The 18,592-nt window shown below is 36.8% G+C and overlaps 3 protein-coding genes across 4 annotated transcripts in view; 1 reads left to right on the top strand and 2 right to left on the bottom strand.

Moving 5' to 3' along the window:
* rtkna (rhotekin a) overlaps window positions 1-5,051 on the bottom strand; it is a 137,599-nt gene extending 132,548 nt beyond the window's left edge. Inside the window, exon 1 of the mRNA XM_065266973.2 lies at window positions 4,917-5,051. The gene's annotated coding sequence lies outside the window, so the exon portion shown is untranslated. The remainder of the gene's footprint in view (window positions 1-4,916) is intronic.
* Window positions 4,032-14,786, top strand: nos2a (nitric oxide synthase 2a, inducible). 2 transcript variants are annotated; one of them, XM_065266969.2, is made up of 26 exons: window positions 4,032-4,114; window positions 4,230-4,296; window positions 4,371-4,496; window positions 4,591-4,739; window positions 4,928-5,090; window positions 5,181-5,272; window positions 5,810-5,948; window positions 6,809-6,948; window positions 7,308-7,482; window positions 7,621-7,722; window positions 7,825-8,019; window positions 8,210-8,292; window positions 8,628-8,772; window positions 10,030-10,134; window positions 10,225-10,274; window positions 10,359-10,533; window positions 10,653-10,773; window positions 10,932-11,010; window positions 11,092-11,282; window positions 11,398-11,561; window positions 12,325-12,535; window positions 12,664-12,751; window positions 13,002-13,123; window positions 13,388-13,533; window positions 14,344-14,538; window positions 14,681-14,786. In XM_065266969.2, the coding sequence occupies exons 2-26, from the start codon at window positions 4,231-4,233 to the stop codon at window positions 14,717-14,719; spliced, it is 3,261 nt and encodes a 1,086-aa protein (XP_065123041.2). In that variant the 5' UTR covers window positions 4,032-4,114; window position 4,230; the 3' UTR covers window positions 14,720-14,786. The 2 variants fall into 2 exon arrangements, with proteins under 2 accessions (XP_065123041.2, XP_065123040.2); XM_065266968.2 differs by having other exon boundaries at window positions 4,928-5,272.
* Window positions 14,751-18,591, bottom strand: smn1 (survival of motor neuron 1, telomeric). Its single transcript, XM_065266976.2, has 9 exons — window positions 18,461-18,591; window positions 18,138-18,209; window positions 17,784-17,903; window positions 17,500-17,697; window positions 17,208-17,381; window positions 15,812-15,886; window positions 15,580-15,693; window positions 15,395-15,463; window positions 14,751-15,281 (listed from the first exon to the last, which is right to left on the bottom strand). The coding sequence occupies exons 1-8, from the start codon at window positions 18,503-18,505 to the stop codon at window positions 15,407-15,409; spliced, it is 855 nt and encodes a 284-aa protein (XP_065123048.2). The 5' UTR covers window positions 18,506-18,591; the 3' UTR covers window positions 14,751-15,281; window positions 15,395-15,406.
* Window position 18,592: the final 1 nt, after the last annotated feature.

Below are 18,592 nucleotides of genomic sequence, written 5' to 3'. Positions count from 1 at the left end.
ATCCACTGTGTCACCGGCCTTACAAATAAAGTATTTTTAGAGTACAAACCTTTTCTTACATACTTGTAAATTATTTTTTGATGATATTGGATAGCCATACATTTAAAGCAATTAAAAGCCTGCTTTTCTACTTCCATGACTAAAAGAAAACGGGTTTTAAAGGTTTTAATAAAAAAATAAAAATTTCAATACAAGTGAAAAACAACACAATTATTTAACATTAATCTTAAACTGGGGATCTTCTTCCTCCGCTTAGTTTTTCAGTTTACAAAGTCCGTCATCTAAATAGGGATTAGACATAGCGCCAGCGCAACTTGCTTTGTGTTGTTTTAAAATACATTTTGTGTTGTCCCTTTTATTTATTTTAACACAAAATCAACAGGAAAAAAATGACACATACTGTGTTAAAATAACACATATTGTGTTAAATAGGATAACACAAAACAATGTGTTAAAAATTAACACATCTTTCCTTAGAATGCAGTAAGTGTAGCTTAAACTTTGGCCTGTCCCATGTCTGTCCAATTATCTACTAAACTGATACTTCTGAGTTAACAGTTTTTAATAAACAAATCAAATTACTTATTACAAGAAATGTAACAATATGGAAATTGTGCAACCCACCAAACAATACTGTGAACCTTTGGTGGTAGGTTGTAGTGAACAAAAATGCAAATTTGAAAATGTTTAATTCAATTTTAAAGTTAAAGTAGCAAAAATATATATGATATCATTTTTTTACAGTGTTTTTACAAAATACAACGACAACAGAGGTTGCATTGGAGTAAGCAATTTAAAAAGTATATCATAATAAATTACTCCCAGTCTTTTTATTCATTTAAAGGTGCCATAGAATGTAAAACTGTATTTACCTAAATAATAATAAGAGCTATGTACATGGGAATGACATATTGTTAAACACTATTGTTTCCTCCTTCTTATGTAAACCTCAGACATGCAAAAGACAGCTGGAAAAGAGGCCAATTATCTCAGTAACACCAACTGTGGCAATGTACGCCCCAACATTAAATTAATTACTATTTTTAATACTGAACAAAATGCATATATGAGCTGGAATATTTGTTGATTTGTGAAGAAAATAAATGAATAGAGACCTGTGAATTAATTTAAACCACATGAAGCAGATGAAGGAATGTTTGATTTTCTGCAGTGACAGCATAGGCTGGTAAAAGCACGCTGCGCAGACCATTTTGCCATTAACTGTGTGTGGCTAGACATTTAACTGCTTTACATTCAAGTCCATTCAGTCTAAGATTTTTATGTAATGTATAACGTCAGGTGAGATGTAGAGTGTTTGCAACACTCTTTGAATGTCTATTATTGTGTGGGCTGCTTCTGTCAAAAGTTGAATCAATTAGTCAGATCCGATTGTGTAGTGGGCAGCGTTCCGACATGTGGTGCTTTCGCACTTTCGGTGACCCGAGTTCGATTCCCGGCTCGTGGTCAATTGCCGATACCATACCCCTCTCTCCTCCCTGTACTTTCCTGTCCTCTCCTAAACTCACTGTTAAATAAAGGCAAAAACTGGCCAAAAATATAACTTTAAAAAAAAAGTTGAATCAATTAAAACATTTCGTAAATTTCTAATGGTAGCTCCTGAAAGTTTTTTTTACCTTAAATTTTTCACTTGTGAAAAAAAAGGTGTTACCAATTAAAAGAAGTGTTTTAAGAGCAGCCATCCACTTTTTACAGTGGAAGCTCTAAAGCCGCCTTTCCACTGCACACGACAAACGACGGCCGATAAGCCGGAAGTCATTCATTTCCTATGGAGAGTCGCAAAGCGGATGCGTGAGGTGCCGACCATCTGCGGATGCGTAAATATCGGATCCGTTTTGAAGGTTGGATGCGTTAAAAAATTTGAACTTGTGCGACTAAACCGCATGCGATATGCCGACCGGAAGTTATGTTTTTCATTGTATTCCAATCACAAACTGTGTGTGAGGTGAAAATGATTAATCCTTTTGGTTTAACTTTATTAGTTACACTTGAATCCTTAAAAAAACACTATTGATTACTGATAATAAATACATTATTAATTTAATTTGTGTATGTAATTATTTTAATCTTGTCTTTATATGTTCTCTCAAAAAAATATTGGCAATCTTTGTCATATATGCATAGCTGTTTATTGTTTCATTCATTTGCATTCATTTATTTATTCCACCATGGTAAATATATTAGAATGAAGCCTCTTGCGCTGGAATGAGCTTCCCTCCCATATACGATTAAACTGAAACTTCATTACGACTGCCACTAGGGGGAGAACTCCGACTGTCGTTTCCGTATGTCGTGTGCAGTGGAAAGGCGGCTTAAGACATTTTTTATGTCTCATCAATTGGGAAAATTATATTCCAGTTAAAGTGGACAATGAAAAAAATCTCAGTATGTAGTTTTGTTTTGAAAAGCAGAAGATTTTAAAACAAAGTTTAGAATGTGGATAGAGATCAGTATCAGTTGTTTTCCACAAAGAGTCATAAACCAAAAACAACTTATAAAGTGAATATGAAACAAATGCTATCATATTTGTATTGTGGTACACCAGCAACATTGTTGAAACCCAATGATTCATAATATAAACCACATAACTCCTAGTCAAAAACTAGGGCTGGGTATTGGCAAGGGCCTCACGATACACAGATTTTTTTTACAACTTTTTTTTTAACCCAAAGTGCTTCCACACATTGGCTTTGGAAAGCTGCAGGTGTTTTTAAATTTTCTGCCATTTTCTCACTCCCGCTTACTTCTGAGACATTGGCTGAATATGACAGACTGGACAGTGACAACTAGCCTACAGCAGCGGTGGAGGAGGTCGTTTGAAGCACACAGAGGGATTTGATGGGGGTTTTTTTTAAGAGATTGAAATATCGATACACTATCGGGGGTAAAATGTATACGCACAACCGGCGCAACGTCATAGAATGTCTCTGAACAGGTTCACGCCCACTTTTGGGGGAAAACAAACTAGACTTCCCATTGACTTCCATACAAAATAGCGAAACAAAGCAACGTTCGAACACAGCCGGCAGGCGTAAAGAACTTAAAAAATCACTCAGATTAAACATGTTGAGTAATTATCTGTCCACCCTGCCTGCCATTGAGCGCGAAAGATACATTAACACATTTAATTTTGTAAATATAAAAACATGTCCCTTTCATTCTAACAACGTCAAATTTGTGTAACAATGCCCCCCATTGGCCAGAGGTGTCTTACCCAAATATTTACTCGACCGGGAAGACAGTAAATGATTTTACTTCGTATTTGAAAGTTACTTAATATTTATATATAATGTCTTTATATTTAAAGTACTGAGTGCACTTTTCCGTCCAGCTATACAACATAGCCTTAGTGACTTTCCAGCAATCACTGGATAGCGTTGTTACAGAAATTTGACGCTGGGAGAATGAAAGGTACATGTTTTTATATTGACCAAATTAAATGTGTTAATGTATCTTTCGCGCTCTATGGCAGGCAGGGTGGACAGATAATTGTTAAATCTGAGTGATTTCTTAAGTTATTTACGCCTGCCGGGTGTGTACGAACGTTGCTTTGTTCCGCTATTTTGTATGGAAGTCTATGGGACTTCTAGTTTGTTTTCCCCCAAAAAGGAGCGGTGATGAATTTTACAGTCAAGTTCCTGGATGTGCCGGTAGTGCGTATCACGATAGTTAGCTGTATCAATATTTTTGCACAACCCTAGTCAAAACCATATTGTTGAAAGTGTAACGTGTTAATATCAGTTCAAACTAATCTATTTATTTTTAAGCTCTTTTCTATATCCTGCTCTCTTGAAAGTAAAAAAAAAAAACTAGTTACTAAATACTGATAAGATGGTTAATAAAGCCAGGAGGAAAACACATTTAATAACATCTTCCTTTTATTCAAGGAAGTTCATAACTGTACAACTATTTATGTGGTTAACTTATGGGTTTGTCTACAGGTTCCATTACAGTTTACACCCAGATGTTCACAAAATGACCCACCCAGTGCACTGGCATCTACAAATGGATTATATAAAAGGATGCTCATATGCTGATGGAAAATCAGTGCTGCCAAATACTGTAGAGCTATAGAGAAATCTTACACTTAAAAAAGGTAAATGCTTTGGTTTGTTTTTCTACTTTTCATTATACCGTCACATTTTGTGAAAAATGTAATGCACTTATATATTATGTGGTATTTTTAATAAGGTTTTAACTATTTTGAACAGGATGGGGAAGCAAGCTCAAATGTTAAGTGTTGTTAAAGACACAACAACTGGGGTTTTACCATCTAAGGTGACAAAAAATCTTATTTAGACAAATATTTATTATGACTTTCAACCTGATTAACAAAGTGATATTTTTTTTAGGTTTTGTCAGTTGATCGCACAGTTCGATGTCCGGTTGCTCGCCAAGTTCGTTGTCCAGTTGTTCATTTGCAAAACTACAAGGATGGCTCGATCACCCAAGATACACTGCATCAAAGAGCAGTTCAGGTATGTAACAGTGACCAGGGTCGTTTGAGTTATTTAATGTTTTCTATATATAATTTGTTTTTTTATAAAAAAACATATATTGTTTTTTTTTTAGAATACGCCCTGCAATTCAAAAACTTGCGAGGGCTCCATAATGAATCCCAAATCTCTGATACGAGGTCCCTCCAAGAACACAGATGCCTCAGGCGATATCCTCGCGCAGGCTGAGGATTTCATCGACCAGTACTACAAATCTTTTAAAATGTAGGAGCATTTTAAAAATAAACTTTTTTCCACCTAAGTTAAGAGCTTCTTGACTTGATTTGATAGGCGAAGATTCTTTGCGGAGAGCATTGGTAAATGTACAATAATAAACGCAGACTAACAAAGAAAAACAAAGCATCAACATTGCAATAGATGGGTTATAACTAGTTCTCTTACCTTTCACGCAGTCCTAATCCAACTGAGCACCAGGCTCGGGTTGAGCGGGTCTCACTGGAAATCACCCTTACAGGATGTTATACACTCACTGCAGATGAACTCGCGTTTGGAGCTAAACAAGCGTGGAGAAACGCCCCGAGATGCATTGGCAGGATTCAATGGACCAATTTACAGGTGATGATTTATTTAGCTTTATGCAACTTGTCCTTTCCACTTCGACGGTCGGGTTTTGTAGGTATTTATAGAAATATAAATCTTTTACAGGTTTTCGATGCGCGTCAGTGCAAGACAGCCGAGGACATGTTTCACGCCATATGTAATCATCTGAAGTACTCGACCAATGGCGGGAACGTGAGGTAGGATGCATTTTGTTTGTAAAGTTCTTACAATCACGTTATTAAAACAGATTTGTGTGACATAATTTTTATTGTTTATTTATATCAATTATTATTATTATTGTCGTCGTTGTTGTTGTTATTATTATTATTAAAAGCCTAACATTTAAAAATAATAATTCTAAAGTGTTATATTTGAATTTCAAAATTATAAATTCTGCTTATAAATTAATGAAAAGGTGAATTTAAATCAATTAAACAACGACATAAAACCCAAAAGTTTAGTCATAAAAATGTGCTTGTGTGTTTATTTTATCTACATTAAATAGTTATATCAGTTTCACTTAATCATTTTAATGAATGTAATGTAACTTCAAATTAGTAGTATTATAAAAGTATATATATATATATATATATATATATATAAACTCAGAAATAAATAAATGTATATATAAAAATATTTATTATAAAACAAAATATTAAAAAAATTTAAATGTCAGATCAGGTAGAGAGACTGTGGCTGTTTAACAACTTAATTGTAAAATTTGTGTTTGGCAGATCAGCCATTACTGTGTTCCCCAAAAGAACTGATGGCGATCATGATTTCCGTGTTTGGAATGGTCAGCTTATAAAGTATGCTGGCTATCAGATGGAAGATAGTGTGATAGGTGACCCATCAAGTGTGGATTTTACACAGGTAAATGTGTAAAATAAAGTTTCACAAAAGTCCTTTTAGGGAAGTCGCACCACTAGGGGGCCATGTTTGTTATTTCTGTCATGCATGTGCTAAGTCCTACTTGAATGGGGGAAAGACACATATCTCTAAAATCGCATTCCTAAATCAAAATTGAACAGCATATTTCTCACCAACAATAAAACCTGACTTCGGCTGTACCATAACTTTTGTTTCTTAGGCTCAGATTGTTTAAAGCGTAACTAAACCCCTGGTCAGAGCCTGACTCCACCCACTGCAATATTTTAAAAATGCAGAAAAAGTGGGCAGATCCCAACGGAGATAGGGGGGACGAACTAATTGTGTGGTGAGATCGTAACAAGGGCGTGGTGAGCTTGAACCTGCTTACATCACGAGTCATTTCTTGGACCCAACATCCAATAGGAAAATTCAACTGCAGTAGCCACCGTTCAACCTCAAGAGGGCAGCACTCAGACGTTTTTACACCATATATTGTAGTATTGAAACACTTTATATCCAAATGTCAAAAAACTTACTAAAATCAATGAACAGCACTAATAAAGCATCATTCTTACAGATCATTAACTAAAAAAAGTTGGTTTGGGGTTTAGTTACTCTTTAAAGGTTGGCAAGCACCTCAGGAGTTTTTGTACAGAACCCCTCCCCCAAAGAAACATCAGTCTTTATTGATTGATGATTGGTTCTTTTAACCCGAAGGTGGGACGAGCATTGCATTGTCCCCTATTCATATTAATAGCACCACTCAATCTTGTTATATCCAATATCTTGCCAACCAAAAATCTGTCTGTATTAAGAAATAAACAGATTTGAAAGCTACTGAAAAGTGCTTACTGTTGTTACAGGTGTGTATTCAACTAGGATGGAAACCCAAGTATGGCCGCTTTGATGTGCTTCCACTAGTCCTACAGGCAAATGGAGAAGACCCTGAACTTTTTGATATTCCACAAGATTTGATTCTGGAAGTCCCCATAGAGCATCCACAGTAAGTGATTTAAGGGGGTTGTCTGAAATTATTGGCTGTATAATTTGCTATTAATTTAGCTAGATATTTAGCTTTTGTAAGGGTATTCGCCGACTTTTTGTGACTTTAGCTTATTCACGGAATCCCCCTATAGTTAGATAAGTCCATACATACCTTTATCATCTCAGTGAGTGCCGTAACTCTGTCTGACGCACCCACCGCTTATCTTAGCACAGAGACTGGAAGTAAATATCTCCATTTAATGACAAAGTATGTCAGGCAGTTGAACAAAAATACACTAGTTCTCATGAAAACTGGTCCAGTCTGATTACAACTTTGTGTTTACATTGTATTCAACATTACCTTTTCCTTTTGTTTAGGTTTGAGTGGTTTAAGGACTTAAAACTTAAATGGTATGCAATTCCTGCAGTGGCAAACATGTTAATGGAAATCGGTGGTCAAGAATTCCCAGCATGTCCTTTTAATGGCTGGTACATGGGTACAGAGATTGGAGTGAGGGACTTTTGTGACACCCAGCGGTACAACATTTTGGAGGTACTTTCCTCTTAGTTAATCACGTACAAGCATATGAATATCACAAGAGCGTTTGGATGACCAAAGTGCTTTTGTAAAAACAGAAGTCATAATGTTGTTCAAAATTAATTTGGGCTTTTACTGCTTTATGTCCTTTAGCGTGTTGGCCAGCTAATGGGCTTAGAGACACGCAAGCTATCTTCACTGTGGAAAGACCAGGCACTGGTGGCTATCAATATTGCTGTAATGCATAGCTTCCAGGTAAGAATCTGAAAAGGTTATCACTCATGTGATGCCTAGAAAATATAAAACATTTGCACATTTAATGGTCTTTAAATTGTGTCTCGTTTTATGGCTTTGCAGAAGAATAAGGTCACCATCACAGACCACCATACGGCATGCGAGTCGTTCATGCAGCACATGGAAACAGAAGTTCGTGTGCGGGGAGGCTGTCCAGCAGATTGGGTGTGGCTGGTCCCGCCTATGTCTGGCTCCCTCACCCCTGTGTTCCACCAGGAGATGCTCAACTACGTCCTCTCCCCCTTCTTTTTTTACCAGGTGATTAATAATCTTCATGATTATAAACCAGCCATATTAAAACAACCTACATTACATTCAAACTATACATTTTATCAATACATTCTTGCGGTGGTAATTGAACCTGTGACCATACTTTGCTAGTGCCACACTCTACCAGAACAGCATCAAGTAATGAAAACTAATTACTTGTAAATGTGATGTTTTAAAGACTAATCCTTGGCTAACACACAAGTGGAAGGATGAGACGAAAGCCCTCAGGAGACGTAAAGTCAGCTTCAAGGGACTCATAAGGTACCACCAGACCTTCTATTACAGATTTGTGCAAATCTTTTGTGATATTTTTTAAATGTGGTTATATAAAGAATTGCGAAGTGTTTCCATTAACCAATCTTATGCGACTACAACATAGTTTTTTTTTTCTCTCGTAATAAGTCATTCAAAAAAATAATTGTGACAGACTTCACATGTTTTACTACCTTATGTGAGCGTAAAAACTTTTTTGCTAATTTTTGCGCAATTTATTTTTCCATTTCTCATATTTTCAATTCACAATTTCAGTTTGTGATGATGCACTACATTATTGCCAGTGCCATTGGTAATTGAAATGATGATTTATCTTTCTGCAGAGCTGTGTTTTTTTCTCAAATCCTCATCAAAGCAGTTATGACAAAGAGGGTGCGCTGCACTGTTTTGTATGCGACAGAAACAGGAAAATCACTGAACTTTGCCAAAAAACTAAACTCCTTGCTCAAACGCGCCTTTGACTCTAGGGTAAGAAATGCTTCCTGAAAAAATCTGTATATGATAATTAGGGCTGGACCAGAAAATTCGAATATTCGAATATTCGTTCGGTGGGTTGACATTCGATTTTCAGTTTTGAGATTCGAATATATATATAAATATTTTTCAGCGTTAATGCAGAGCTTTTGCCAAGCAGGAAGTGCGCTTCACACTCCCGCTCTGTAGGTGGCGCAGAGAGACCAACATCCATAGCCAACAGCCATCAAACTCCACCAGTAGAAGAAGAGATCGCCTCGAACGGAAAGCGCGCTTCCTGCTTTGGCATTCACGCTAATAGTGTTGTAAATAACGTTCAGTTTCTTGCAAAAACTGATTGATTTGCTTCACAAGACGTCAATATGTCACACGGAGATATGGGGGATTACTTTTGTATTGGATATATATGCTTTAGCTCTTAAAGTGTGCGGATCGGTTGACTTGCATGACGGAGCACTGGGGTTTCTGCAAAATATCTTCATTATTGTTCTGATGAAAAAACATATTGGATGGTGTAAGTGTTATAATAAATAAACTTGATTTTGAAAGTATGCTACCGTTTTATTACAGTTTGTTGAACTTCGTTCATTTATTTTCGTTGTTTTATTTAAATAGCCTACCCTACGTTGTCAGTAATTACTGTGCTGCTAATTTCTGATACGGGAATGTTTGTTTGTTAGACAAATGTTGTTAGAAAATAGGCTACCTTATTAAAAGTATTGGTCTTGTGTTTTGTTTCACTAATGCTGTTCTCGCATGATGCATGACAGGCACGCCGCTTCCGGCTTGTGCTGTTCTGTAGTATTTTTAAAGTTTATTAATTCTAGAAGTGTCACATGTCCATATTGCACGAAAAAAATGCACTACACTCCCTTGAGTTCCCAGCAACACATCCGCCACATAATAAAACTGTGGATAGACAGACACACACATACACACACACACACACACAGATTCCTGCCTTTATTAAAGAGAAAAAATATGTTCAGCCCCTCCTTCCGAAGCTTCGAATATTCGATTTTATTTCTACTAGAGCTTCGAAGCTCAAAAAATGGTATTCGGAACAGCCCTAATGATAATACATTTTTAATATGTTTGGAGTAGCAAGGTTGGACATAATAGTTTTTGGAGCAAATATTGCTCCATATTAAAAAGTTAATTGCCGACACTGCAAAGTAGGATATGATTAACAGACACTGTATTATTTAAACATTTAAATAAAAATGTATTTCTCTGCGTTTTCTAATGCAGCTAGTTTGCATGGAAGACTATGACTTCAGTGAGATTGAAACAGAGAACCTCCTGATGGTGGTCACCAGTACGTTTGGCAATGGAGAGAGTCCAGGAAATGGCGTGGTATGTGAATTGCTCTATAAAGTACAAGAGGCTAAGTTATAAGTCTTACTGCCAACAGTATCAATTACAATAATATTTTCTTTACCCAAGAGCTTTAAGAAGCAGCTTTTCAGCCTGCGAAGCCTGACAAACAACATCAGGTCTGTAGTTTTAACGTTACAGTGTGAACGTCTTCTGTGATAAGTCTAAAAAAGAAAAGCCCTGACTTCTTCTTATAACTACAGGTATGGTGTGTTTGGCCTTGGCTCACGGGGGTATCCACAGTTCTGTGCCTTTGCCCATGCTGTGGATGACAAGCTTGCTGAGTTGGGGGCCAAGCGCCTGACTGCCACAGGGGAGGGCGATGAACTCAAAGGACAGGATGAGGCTTTCTCGGCTTGGGCTTACGCTGCCTTTAATGTGAGTGAAGGTTTTGGGCTTTCGTGGTTCAATGAAGCAAATAAGTACATCACTACAGCATGCACAACAAACAGTAATGTGTCATGTTTTGACTGAGAAATTTTTGTTTTCAATCGAAGGATGCATGTGAGGAGTTTAACATTAAAAATCAGTCGAAAGGGGTTGAGCAACAACCGGACTGCTGGGATCCAAAGAAATACAGAGTACAGCATGACAGCAACACCCTGGACTATGTTGCAGGTACACCTCTACGAAAAACCTTATCAATACCTTATTTATTCAGTTGTTGCAAATGGTCAGTCAAATTGTCCATTATCCCAAGATAGAAAATACCTTAGTAAAGTCCTGCATGTATCCCATTATATAATATTTACCACCATGACTGTTTCTCATTACAGCACTGTCTGCTCTTCACTCTAAAACTATTTTTCCTGTGACTCTAAAGAGAAGGCAGAAACTGCAGAGCTCTCAGTCAAGGTTTGTTTCTGCTTCTTCTTGACCACCACATTGTTTACACATTTTGACAGTGCTGTTTAATAACTTTTTTCTTGTTTTTAGTCGTTCTACTATTTTAGTTGAGCTGAAGATAGATGAGAATGCAGAAGCTTTGAGCTTTGCACCAGGAGACCATGTAGGGATTTTTCCAGAGAATTCTTCACAGCTGGTGGATGGGATTCTGAAACGCCTGACAGATGTCCCTCCTGTTAACCAGACCCTTCATCTGGAGTTGCTGTCTGACTCTACCAATGGTATCCATCACTAATAGCAGTAAAAAGTTGCTTGTTTGATATACTAAGGTTACACATGGGTCAGGATTTTAAACCTCCTTTTATTAATTCATGCATATTTATTTTCTTTTAAAAGATATGAGTTGGCAGATGGATGAACGCATCCCTGCTTGCACTTTGGTTCAGGCTCTTACATACTTTCTTGATATCACTACTCCCCCTTCACAAAGCCTACTGCGCAAACTCTCCACAGTAGCAGGACAGAAGGAAGATCATATACGACTTGTGGCACTTGCATCGGTAAGTGAATTCAATCCTCCATCTCTGTCCGTAAAGTCTATGTTAAAACTCAAGCAGAGACTTGTTGATGAGATTTTTGATGAAAACCGTTAAACAGACCATGTAATGTATATTTGCAAAGACCATGATAGTTTGTTTAAGTACAAAGGTTGCATAAGATCATAATAGGCAAATCACTTTTCCAAAACGGATCAGGGCACGTTTGTTATCAGCCACACCTAAGGAATACAACATTTCTGACAACAGAGCATGTGTTATTTGTGAATATTTTCTTAAAGGTAACATAGAATGATTGAACGGGGTATTTATCCTTGTTCTGTGATGTGACATGTAGACAATTTTTTTTTTGTTTGGGTTTGTAATGCCTTAGAAGCTTCCTAAAATCCTCTCTCAGATAGCTCTATTAGGGTGGGGGATTTTAAACAAGTGGTTTTGCACCTATTTGTCTCCCCCTACTGGCTTAACTTGCAGTCTAATTACTGATTGGCTGACTTTGCTGCCACTCAAAAAATGTAGCCAATTATTTTAAAGTGGAGGGGCAGTCAGATGCCTGTGATGTCATAAGCATCAGTTTTTCAGATTGGGACGTTTTCTGGCTGACATTTCTAAAAGAGGAATTTCTATGAGACTGAGATGTTTAGCATGTTTAGCACTTTTTGTATGTTCGTGAATGCGAGTAGATTACCATTATTCAACAAAGACGAGGTAAAAATGTTTTTTTTCATTCTCTGTCCCCTTTAATAATATTCTAACTTCTTTCTAGGATTACCAGGAATATTCTACATGGAAGGATTTCTACAGGCCCACTCTCTTGGAAGTCCTTAAGGAATTTCCCTCTCTAAAAGTGTCAGCAGCATTTGTTCTGAGCCAACTTTCTCTGCTCAAACCCCGGGTGTACTCTGTCAGCTCCTCACTGGACTGCAATCCGAATGAGTTACACCTCACTGTAAATGTGGTCGAGTACCACACTCAAGGTATGATGCACAAATTAAATAGTACCAAAGATTATTTTACACACGCCATATTTAAACTTGTGTTCTGTTAATATAAATGCAATTTAAATGAAGTTTCTTTTTCAAATGTGTTTTTGCTCTTATTGTAGGTGGACAGGGCCCACTGCATTTTGGCACCTGTAGCACGTGGCTTAACACCATCAAAAAAGGACACACAGTACCCTGCTTTATTCATCGGTACTGAAAGCTGACAACTTTGTGTATATGAATAAATATTGTTAAACAGATCTATAAATATTATTAGAAATATTTACGAAGGCAAAGTAGCATTAAAAAATAGATAAGACATAATAAGAATAATAAATATAGAAATAATATAAAACTAATATTTAATATTATAAAATAAAAAAGAGCTCAGTTATTTACAATTATACATTCCCTTTATGCTATTAAGAGATTTTCCTGACTTGATTCCTTATTATTTCAGCGCCGGTGGATTCCATCTCCCAGCAGAACCCAGCACTCCAGTTATTCTGATAGGGGCTGGAAGTGGGATCGCTCCTTTCCGCAGCTTCTGGCAACAGCGCTTTCATGATGTGAAGAAAATAGGTAATCTATTTTAACTTTATTACTATATAACACCAAAAAGCATAACTAAGCCTAAAGAACAAGTTTCCCAAACACTTCCACCATCTTTAATTAATCAAACAGATAGTCCAGCCCCAAACACCATTGGTTAGGCTAGTCCTGTAATGGCGAAATATAGCAGTGTTTGGAAATGCATTTACTTCAGTGTAAAAGAGGCATTAAGACAAAGTTGTCATTTCTCTTTTTACTGTATCAATTAATTGCTTTATTTTTATTCACCTATAGGACTGAAATGCAATCCTATGACATTGGTATTTGGATGTCGTAATTCTGCAACAGATCACCTTTATAACGTAGAAACACTGAAGTTAAGAATTGATGGCATTTTGAACATCAGTACAGCTTACTCTCGCCAACCTGGTAAACCAAAGGTAACTTTTTCTCTTTGAATACAGTATAGTTCTGTTCTGTATCTTAGTTAAGTAAAACCCAGTCGGCCTGTGCTATCAATTAAAGGGGACATATCATGAAAATCTGACTTTTTCCATGTCTAAGTGCTATATTTGGGTCCCCAGTGCTTCTATCAATCTAGAAAATGTGAAAAAGATCAACCCAGTAACTTAGTTTTGGTAAATCATTCTCTGCAAGCATGTGAAAAAAATAGCTTATTGAAATTTGTCTCCCCTGGTGATGTCAGAAGGAGATAATACCGCCCCTTAATCTGCACTATACAACCACAGAATTGCCATTTAGTGCAGAGATCAGCTCAATAGGCTTTTATGCCCAGCTGCACTACTTCCTGAACTTCAGCCAGCTCCTTGTTTCCTGTCTGCCATTATTGGACAAACTGATTAATCCAGGTGTGCCGGACCTCAGTAGTCACAAACAAACTGATTTATCCAGGTGTGCCTGACCTCAGTAGTCACAACAGCAATAATCGGACATACCTGGATTAATCAGTTTGTCCAATAATGGCAGACAGGAAACAAGGAGCTGGCTGAGGTTCAGGAAGTAGTGCAGCTGGGCATAAAGCCTATTGCATTTAAAAGGATGGTCACAACTACAAAGTGGCAATTTAACATGCTATAATAAATTATCTGTGGGGTATTTTGAGCTAAAACTTCACATATGTACTCTGGAAACACCAAAGATTTCCTAAAAAAAAGTCTTGTGAAATGTCCCCTTTCATTTTAATTCAGTTGTCTTTCTATAACCATTATGTTTGTCCTGTTTTGGAGCAGATGTATGTGCAGGACATCTTGAGAGAACAACTAAGTGAAAAGGTCTTGGAGGATCTACATAAGAACACAGGTCATCTGTACGTCTGTGGTGGCATGAACATGGCTCGTGATGTTGCGTCCACTTTGCAGGAGATCTTGTCAAGCAAAACTGGAATGAGCATCACAGAGGCAGGAGAATATTTGGAGAAGTTAAAAGTGAGCCTTCAAAATCGCCAACTGTCACTGTGGATACACTTAAATTTATTATTCATATATTTAAGCTATGAAATGTTTTATCCTCCTTGTTTGAAATGTTATGCAACTATGGAGCTCATAACATCTCACTTTTTGTTGGCAGGTTGAGAAGAGATACCATGAAGAAATTTTTGGAGCCTAATGGAGATCTGCTGCAACATGTTTGTTTTTAGTATTCTGAACTGATAACTGTAAAAAAAAAAACATAACGGGTAATACATTTTACAAATTTGTTTCATTTTCACAATTTCATGTAAAACTGGATGTTAAATAGTGATTTGTGTTTTAAGATTCTCTGTTTAAAGAGGAAAATCGAAGGCTTGTTTTTAGTTCACATTAGCATTACAGCACAATATTTTTATGCAATGAATATCTAAGATCAAATTCTACTTATTGTTGATATGATTTTATAATAACCTCAGTTTAGGCACATTTTTTGTTTTTTAAAGACTAGTAATTCTGACATTTTCTTCTGTTTACTTTATTACTTCATACCATGTGTGACATGTTCTGTAAACAAACTTTTACAAGCATTTGATCATTTGCTAATTAATGTATTAAATCATTTGTTTAACTTTAATGTAATTATTTGAGTTATTGAATAAAAGAGGAGAAAAATGTTTACTTCTAGTTCATTTATTTACAAACAATACAAAAAATAAACTGTGAAGTCTTGAGTCAAGTCTATGGCACCTTCACGTTACCTATGGGGAAAACAAAAGGGATATTAAAATCTGTAAATCAGCAAAATCAATCAAATTAAAAGAATTACAGGGATAGGTAGCTTATATGAAATTATAGGACTGAACAAACAAACCACTGAGTTGCTTTATTTACGATGGGACTTCTTAGAGGTTGCAGCCTCTCTACGACCTTGTTTCAAGCCCTGTGAAAAACAAACATTTTCAAAAAGCAGGTAAATAACTGAATAATAAAAAGCTGGCTGTAAGTAAAATGAATGCATAATGCCAAGTTTGTCAGGTGCAAAAAGAATAACTTTACCAAATAGTATCCTGTGTGATAGCCACTCATGTACCAGGAAATAAGCATACTGCCCAAGGCCTCGTCATCTTCCAAGGCATCTGGACTCATTGGAGGAGGTGGTGGTGGGATCATCTGGAAGTTTACAAAAATGTATAAAAACTGTTTTATAAAAAGCAGTACATTATCATTTTAAATTAAAGAGAGACATTAAGGAAACTGTTCTAGATCTGAGAAGTATAATAATTCTTACAGGGGGACAGGGTGGAATCATAGGAGGCCATCCAGGGAAGAAATGCCCAGGGCTTTCTGGTCGTCTGCCATCCTTCTGCAGAGAACACAGTCATAGTAGTTGACAACAATAATATACTTTATTATAAAGAAATTAGTACACATGCAAATTATTGGCTTCTTTGACATATTTAGAGAAGCCATGCGTAGGCATATTCTGGAGACAAGAGGAATAGGTGACACAGATGTTGATGTAGTAAAGTGAAGTCAGACTGAAGTAAATGTGAGAATTAGGGTTAAGGGGTAGGTTCCCAGACAGGGTTTAGGTCAATACAGGACTAAGTTTTAGTTGTATTAGGACAATAAGTAATTTTTACAAACATAGTTTACAAAAAACGATACTGGTGTGCATCTTGGGACAAAACAATAGCACTAATATATCTTTATTTTGTATATTTGGTATAATACAATGTGTTTGCATGGTTTATGTTTTTAAAAAATTATGAGGAATTATGATAATGTCGGTCTTGTCTACATCACCAGACCCAGGAAGTAAACTGTTGTCTACAATCTGTGTGTTTGTTGTAGTCCAAGGAAAGAGATTTACGTTAGAGACAATAACTCACGTCATTGTTTACTTTGGTGTATGTAGATTTTGCATATCATTAACATGTACTAATACACACTTACACGGAGATATAAAAACATGAATCTGACAGTGTGACAGGGTCCTGCCACCCAGCAGCTTTTAGCATTATTTAGTTTTTTGTTATAAGCCAGAAATGACAAGGAGGCAGCCTCTCGCAATACAAAGTTAATGGAGACCGATGGATTGTTTCCCCCCGGTGGGCGTGGTTTTCAGGTTATGAGGCGTTGTGCTTCGTCTCTAAGAGGCTGATTCACGGATGCACACTTGCAGGTGATCATAAAGGGAACATTGCTTAAAGGTGTTAAATTCTGAATATTGTTTTGCCGATGCCATATGTCATTTTTGGCTGTAAATCTGTAACACTTATTTTCTTTACAGCGAAAATGGGCTTCAAATAATGTGAATCCCTTGACTTCCACCAACTATTTTCAGAATGATTTTGAGAACTCCTGGAAAGATGACAACACATACCAGAATACAAAAGAAAACATTGATTGTACACATTGTACGGATGATTAAATATGACAGGTTTTATTAGCACACCCTAAGTAGGTTCTACACATTGACACTCATGTCAATTTTATGTGTCATTTCACAACATATTATGACTTTCAATCAAGATCAAATGTTGGCTTGCCCAAACATGTTAAAAAGCTAACCTTTTTTAATTTGACGGAGAGTACTTTTTTACATAACCGTTTAATGCTGACAATTACTAAAAAAAATTAATTAACCATTTAATTAAAGAGTAACATTGATATTACGTTACCTTGTGGAAGTGAGGTCCTGGTGGGGGACCAGGAGGTAAACCAGGAGGGAAACCAGGAACCCATGATGGAGGCCCCATGGGAGACCTGCCTTTAGATTTGTGTTTCTGAGGACCAGCCTGGTGTGGGGTAGAAGATCGATCACTCTCCTCTGTCGATGACTCAGCCTCTATGGTCTACAATTAGGCAGAAAATAGCATTATTAAAGTAGTTCATAAACACTCAAACTACTCAAAATGGGAGCTTATATCTAATTGATATGTATATTGACTCTGCATGTTATGCATTACGCACATCTGTTGTCTTTAAAGCATCTTCATCCAAATCTGAACCTTCTGTCAAGAGGTCAGTGATCTTATGCTCTTCTTCATTACCGTAGTCAGTATAAATAACAAGACAGGTGCCCTTCTCCTGGTCTATTGAAGAAATCGTAGCAGCATACAATTTGCCATCCTCAGACCAGAAGGCATAACAGGAATCTCCAACTTGCCACTGCATGACACAATTTTACACATTTCACTTCACCTTTCTTAGCCTATATTACTTTAAATTAAACTACCAACACTGCTCGTAATTACCTCTTTATCAGGCTCTGTGTTACATCTTTTTCTGGTTTTGCTCTTTTTGTTGTTTTTCCGCTTTTTTCCAGGGTTTTCTTTCTCCTGTTGTGTCACATTACTTTCTCCTTTTAATGCACTCTGGTGAGCAAAGAAGTTACAGAGCATTATAACTATTATCCAAGAAGCAAACGGAATGCAGACTTCACGTGGCGCTGCGCAGATTGATCGGCGTATGACATTAAAGTACCGCGAGAGCAGTACTTTCGAATCGCTCTCACGGTTGTTTAACGTCATTCGGTACTATCGATATATTTAGAGAATTCTGCACACCTATGGCATGTATAACATGTTGATCCTGTGACATCGCATTACCTTAAACGAAGCAACAGCTTTATCATAAGCTTTAATTAAAGCTGTGTCGTCCCAAATATCAGAATCGTCACTCTAAACAAAGGAAAGATAGCATTAGCCACAGCACTCCGCTACAAAACTCCAACTGTTTGTAAAAGCAAAAGCACAAATCACATCGAAAGTAACTTACTAGCAAACCAAGAATATTGGATTTACTTTTAACGTCCAGTCAATAAACAAGCGTTAGCTAGCAACCAGAATCAACTAACGTTACAAACCAAAAATAACAGCAGCAAATCAATCCTAACATATAGATTAGCGTTTAAACTGATCCGTGTACTCACTTGACCCGTTCCACGACAAAATACAACATCTTCACCATTTGCCATCAGGATTCTGCGTTTTTAAAACAGGACAGCAAAATATTTTCACAGTACAACGTGCGCAGCTGATGTACGCCAGAAGCTGATGTACGC

Source organism: Paramisgurnus dabryanus, chromosome 5 (genome assembly GCF_030506205.2).
Source record: "Paramisgurnus dabryanus chromosome 5, PD_genome_1.1, whole genome shotgun sequence".
NCBI classification, from domain to species: domain Eukaryota; kingdom Metazoa; phylum Chordata; class Actinopteri; order Cypriniformes; family Cobitidae; genus Paramisgurnus; species Paramisgurnus dabryanus.
The sequence above is the reverse complement of the archived record's forward strand: the minus strand, read 5'-3'. Positions and strand labels throughout refer to the sequence as shown.

Coding starts and splice junctions, on each gene's coding strand:
- nos2a (XM_065266968.2), top strand. CDS start 4,231: ATGGGGAAGCAAGCTCAAATGTTAAGTGTTGTTAAAGACACAACAACT. Junction 5,273..5,809: donor ACCAATGGCGGGAACGTGAG/GTAGGATGCATT, acceptor TGTGTTTGGCAG/ATCAGCCATTACTGTGTTCC. Junction 13,534..14,343: donor GCCAACCTGGTAAACCAAAG/GTAACTTTTTCT, acceptor GTTTTGGAGCAG/ATGTATGTGCAGGACATCTT.
- smn1 (XM_065266976.2), bottom strand. CDS start 18,505: ATGGCAAATGGTGAAGATGTTGTATTTTGTCGTGGAACGGGTCAA. Junction 17,698..17,783: donor ACACAGAGCCTGATAAAGAG/GTAATTACGAGC, acceptor TGTGTCATGCAG/TGGCAAGTTGGAGATTCCTG. Junction 15,694..15,811: donor TGATTCCACCCTGTCCCCCT/GTAAGAATTATT, acceptor GTAAACTTCCAG/ATGATCCCACCACCACCTCC.